Source organism: Diprion similis, chromosome 10 (assembly GCF_021155765.1).
Source record: "Diprion similis isolate iyDipSimi1 chromosome 10, iyDipSimi1.1, whole genome shotgun sequence".
Classification (NCBI taxonomy): Eukaryota; Metazoa; Arthropoda; class Insecta; order Hymenoptera; family Diprionidae; genus Diprion; species Diprion similis.
This window is the reverse complement of record NC_060114.1, coordinates 3194298-3200248: the sequence shown is the minus strand read 5'-3', so window position 1 is coordinate 3200248 and position 5951 is coordinate 3194298. Positions and strand designations below refer to the sequence as shown.

The 5951-nt window shown below is 33.5% G+C and overlaps 1 protein-coding gene across 1 annotated transcript; it reads right to left on the bottom strand.

Moving 5' to 3' along the window:
- Positions 1–534: 534 nt before the first annotated feature.
- On the bottom strand, positions 535–5406 carry LOC124410751 (CD2 antigen cytoplasmic tail-binding protein 2 homolog). Its single transcript, XM_046889346.1, has 6 exons — positions 4953–5406; positions 4306–4469; positions 3419–3599; positions 2537–2721; positions 1646–1763; positions 535–868 (listed from the first exon to the last, which is right to left on the bottom strand). Exons 1-6 carry the CDS (start codon positions 5107–5109, stop codon positions 612–614), a joined length of 1062 nt encoding a protein of 353 aa, XP_046745302.1. The 5' UTR covers positions 5110–5406; the 3' UTR covers positions 535–611.
- Positions 5407–5951: the final 545 nt, after the last annotated feature.

Genomic DNA, 5951 nt, shown 5'->3' with positions numbered 1-5951 from the left:
ATTTTCACGCACGTTTGTAACAGCACAAACAGTGTTCGAAATGAAAACCACCAATTTCGGACTAATTCACTATGAATTTTTTAAGTTCTACTCACAAATTTTTTTCGGCTAGAAATCAAAGTTGGAAAAACTTTACTGTTTTCGAAGTTTTTTTTTTTTCTGCTTCCAGCAATTTACATAATAACTAAGCTGTTCTGTGACAATAAAAGAAAATGTATAAGCAGAAATAATAATCTGTTCAATCTCAGAAATATTAACATAAATCTTGCGTTTTCATATGTATCTATCAATCTCAAAAAATTTTTATTCTATCAATAACCAAAACACAGTGGCACTTGCATCAACTAAGTACCTAGCTTATTCTTAAATTGTAAATAATTGTGAGATAAAAAATTCATCAAAGTCAATTAGCGAATTTAAACAATAAAAAAAGCTGTTTTAGTTACCAATTCTGCAGATGGATGTCGTGCGAAATGCGTGAATTTCATTTTACTTCACGTTTATCGAATTCTGAATAATACCAAAAACAGCATCAGATGAATCGTTTTTTATTTTCTCTTTCTACTTCCCTGCAAATTTTACTTCACTTCTTAATCCACAAGCTCACCATACTATAAATATAATTCAAAGTCGACCCTCGCTGCACTATAAAACTGCCCTTGTTGACCAGTTCGTCGTACCCAAGCACCAGATTTAAAATATCCCTCTTTGGACCAAGCTTGCATTTGCTCAGTTGAGTGCGGTCCATGAACCTCGGCTGTTTCATTCTGCGACCACTTTAGCTCCCACGTCACCGCGTCTTCTTCAAGATCCTGCTTAGTTTCTGTCGAACTCCCTTTCGGTTTCTCGACTTCCATCGTCGACGAATCTTCAAAAATAATCATTCATTAGTATCTCTAGTTATAGGATGGAAGTTCGTAACGTTAATGTAATGATACAAATTTGGAAAAAAAATTGTTATGTATTTCGAACATAAGGATTCTACGGATTTCATCAAACCATGATAAAGCGATACCTAGTCTTTTTTTGGAAACCTAAATCCTCCCAAACGATTCTACAATTACCAAAACTTGATTTTTTCTTTCATTGATTTACTACATTAACGTTTCTAACTTTAATCTCGTCAATAATTTGCATATTAATTTTCAGGAAAATTTTTTGAAATCCTAATTCTAATCCTGCCTCGTAAAGAACAATTCCCAGAGGTAATTTTTTTTCTTCCAAAAAAGGTGAAATAAAATATTGCAATTATACTTTCATCAGATTTGTTTGAAATGGAAACAAAATTTCGTATCATGACATGAAAAATGTGTATTGAAATCTTACACTTATAATTTACGACTAATTATCAGCCGAGAGTTTATAAATCTTGTCTCAGAAAGTTGCATAACTTCAAATACTTTGCAATTAGCGTATATTACACTATTCTAGCTTGAAATTGAAACGCGCTTGCCAATGCAGTTAATTCAAAGTAATTGTCAAACGATCGGAATAAAATAATTGAGAATCACTTTGAATAATTTATATAAATATCGAATGTATGTCTAATATTTTGATATTAACGATATTATTGATTTTCGATATTAACTTATATTTAATAAATGTAATAATTGGCATTGCTACACAAAACTCTATGAGAACTCACCACCAGGGGCTGTATTTTCGTCAAGCTTGGCCTTTTCTTTGACATCAAAATCGTCGGAGTACATATCCAATTCCGCTTCCTGTTTCGAAGGATGTGATTGTTTCCCGCTCATCTCAATCTACAGTGTCCCAAAAAATTATCTAAATTATGAAAACGTATGTCGCGAGGATAAGTATTGAATTTTACTCCAGTAACTCAAAGGGGAAAAAAGATGAGAACGATTTTGAGTCAACTTCACATACGTGTGTTGTACAAATCAGGCATTTCATACGAATGCGACAAGTGATTGAAAAAATTCTGTAGAAAATAACAAGACGTTTTAAGTGAATTTAAAAATCATAACATTCAAAAAAATATGGAAACTCTGGAAGTTGATAAAACGTGGTAAAAAGAACATCAGTTTCTTGGATTCCGCAAAACCTTACGCTCATCGAAATTTCTAACGATACTCCTATGTTGGTATACACAAACGAGTATAAAATTCAGTATGAAGCTGAATTTGGTTCAAGGTTACTTTTCTTCTTACTATTTTCTGACTAAATTATGATCAACGTAATATAAGTATTACGTATATAGTGTATAATAAAAATGTTCAATATTATAAATTAATAATTTATATAATAAATTAATTATAAATTAATACCTATGTGTCAGAACTATTTTATATGCACCACTCATAAGCAAAATTCGTCATGTCAATTTGTGTGCCTCAACTGTGTTAGTTAGAGATCCAAATAGTATAATTATTTGATGCCAAGGAATGTAACAACACGTGAAAATATCAAGATGGTATAGAATCGCGTACATGAAGTGTTTTCCCACAACGCAATAAATAAAATTGTATGTCAAGTGGTGAAACTTACTGAGGATATTTATAAAAATAGTCGATACCTTTTTTTTAATTTGTTCGTAACTTTCCTCGTATATATCCATGTTACCAGTCCGTGTTAAAAGTTCATTTGCAAACTCTGTTAACTGTGTTATTTTGTCGGCATTTTCATTAGTTTCTACACCGGCTTGTGCTTCTTTTTTCTTTTTCCATCGTTCTGCAGTAGTCATTCTCTTGTTTCCTTTGCCTAAAAGTAATGGAAAATCATAGGCGAATATACTTACATAAAAACAACAACTTTCAGATACGATCATAAAGCGCAAAAAGTGTTGCAACGAAACTTTGACTACAACCAGTTACATGTCGATTCGAAATTTGGAAATAAAATCCAAATATTCGACAGAGATACGACACACTTTGTTTGAATATCTCTCTACTTCTGATTAGAAAACAACAGTGAGCCGAAGAAATCCATAATCATTGAATTTTCCACAAATTTTCTTCAAATTTAATATGTAACTTTTCTTTATCAACTCATTATAATTTACTTTTACTTGGACATAACTTATTGTAAAGTGTTTTACTTTGTTGTTTGAAAAGATATTTTTCATGCACATCCTTTTCCGCCTCAATATTGTTCAACATCTCGACATTTTTCTAGCGCAACAATTTGCCCCCATCCTCCCTATTTAAACATGTAACGAACTAAACTAAGCGTAGAGGACTGGAAATATTATCACCTAGTCATGCCTACGGCAGAATAGCTAAGTTCTTTTGTTCATCTAGCTAGTTTGTCATTTTAATTCGCTTCATTGGGGGGGGGGGGGTCGTTTTGTCCTGCAATGGTCCTACTACAAACATTAAACAAAAGTTGTCAAAAGAATGTTCAATAAACCCTTGAAAATAAAAAATTACAGTAACAAATGCTGATCAATATCTTTTACCTAATCTGCGTAGTGCTTTTGAAACAGTTTCCCCAGGGCGTAAATATTCGAGAATTTTTTTATACAACGGCGCACTGTCAAACATCACGTCTTGTTCGTCATCCTCACTATCGCTGTCCGCCAATCCTTTGACTTTGTCATCTGTTTTATCGCTTGTACCTTCGCGTCCCCCAGATTTAATCTGTAACCCAATTTAGGCATGATTATTTTCATTTTTATTTTTATCAGCGTTTACATTATCATACTAGTTGTTATTATTGTTATGATTATGGGTTTAACACGGAACTGCGAAAGTGAAATTCAAAGACCCATTTCATTCTCGGTTTTCTATTTCCCGTATGTTTCCGACTGCAGTAACAAAAAAAGTTTTAATGATGTTGTAGTTATTCTTTTTAACTAGATTTTCGCGAATTCAAGAATTTTTTAAGCTACTTTCACTACCTAGTAGTTTGATTAAAATTATTGTATAACCGGAGTCTCGTCGATATCTTCAACATCGATATTTTTTAACATTGTCTGAAATTCGGTGAACCGTAACAAAATCATATATACAATTTTTGCATGAGACTGAAGTTAAGAACTTTAAAAAACGAAACATTTTTTTATGAAACCATAATTTAGCAAATTTAGAATGATTGCAAAATATAAGTACAACTTGTTTTATTACAGTTTACTGAATTTTGAAAGTTTAGTTGTAAAATGATGCATTTTCTAAAAAAAAAAAATTTATCGCCACAATAATCTTACAAACTCAAAACTCGAATTCTTTTTCCAGCCTAGAATATTTTTGAAAAAATCTCATTCTGTAATAGTCGAGTAAAATAGAGAGTTTTTAACAAAATATAGATATTGGTAAAGGAACTTGATTTTTGAGCAGTGTTAATAACCTGAACCCAGTCAATGTTGTCGAGCCAATTGTCTCTGATCTGCTTTTCCTTATTCCAGAGGTAATGACCATCCTTGTCAAAGTGTCCCTCTTCTAATTCCTCCTTCATATTGAATGCTGTGAAGCCTACATCTGTCTCTGCCGCTACGGGATCGTCTTCCGTGCCTTTATAATAAACAATTTCAAGTAAACACATATTTTAAATATTCAGAAAAAAATCGTATATATTTATTATTACTAATTAATTCGAGTGAAATAGACAATATGAGAGTAAATTCCAAGTTTGAAGTTTATCGCATTATTGTGACGATGCATTTTGTAAGAAAATTTGTTAAATTACAATATTAGCATCGCTTGAAACTAGATAAACTTTAATAAAGACAGGTAATGCGCGTGTATTGGAAACTTGACTGATTCAAAGTTTTTTTAAAGTTGTTAGATTTGATTTTTTTTCAACTTTTTATTACGTTAAACTTACTAACTTCAAACTCGCATGCTATAGAGAGAAATTTAGACACAATTCATCATCATTTGTGTCACATTTTTGAATCCTATTCTAGGATATTCTTTAACGTCAAATTCTATCCAACTATCAAACAAAGTAAAATTATTTGGTGGGATTCATAAATTGATGGCAATGTTGGGCACCTTCAAAGTCATCCTCATTCATGACATTGTAAGTATCCTCATTGGCTTCTTCATCTTCCTCATCAGAGTCCAAAGAATTCTTGACGGTTGGTTCTGTTTTCGCTCTACTATCCTTCCAATCTTCACTTAGTACATCCTCGAGCTTACGCTTAGACATGTTGTTATTCTTTCAAAGTATTCTTATCGGTCGATGTTATTCAATGAATCATAAGACTTTGCAGAATTGTCAATTGTTTTAATGCGGTTAGTTTTAACTAGACGAGAGTAGTGAACAATAGGATAAGAAAAATTTTCAATCGTGTTGTGTCGGTTGATAATATTTTCATCCGAACGTTCAGACACACAGATGAACGGATATCACTGAATCGTTCATTTATACTTATTATTGACCATCTCTCGAACAATATTGCAACTTCTGAATCGTATGAAATTTGGACGCATTTCAAAGCTACTGAAGTGAGTTACCAAAAAAAATTCCAAAAACACACACAACATTGTTTCATTAACTAAAAATTACGTAGTCCCGCAAATACTGCCAGACATACGCTGCTTTTTCACGTGAAGCATCCAGCTGGTGTTACGTTCCGATATCAGCGCCAATGCCGCCAACAATCTTTTATCTCTGTTGCACTGCCAAGTTCGTGAATGGCTCTCTGCCTCTATTCTAGGGTCTTTTTAGCGCTGTCAACTAATTTCGGAACGCATCCTAAGGCTAGGTTTACATGAACGCAGTGTAGCGTAGCCCGCTCGAGCGGCAACCAATCAAAATGCCTGAAATATGGTTTTCACTAGATTTTAAGCGTTTCGATTGGTTACGGCTCGACCGCACTCCTCGCTGCCGCGCCTATGTAATCCTAGGGACTTTTGGCACGTCCTTCCTTGGGGGAATAGCCATAAGGAAGAAGAATCCTAGGGACTTATGCCGACTTATCGACGGAGGTGGACAGAGCAATCTTCTGCGGGGTTGACCTAAAAGACGAGGGAATCCGTTCACGGACT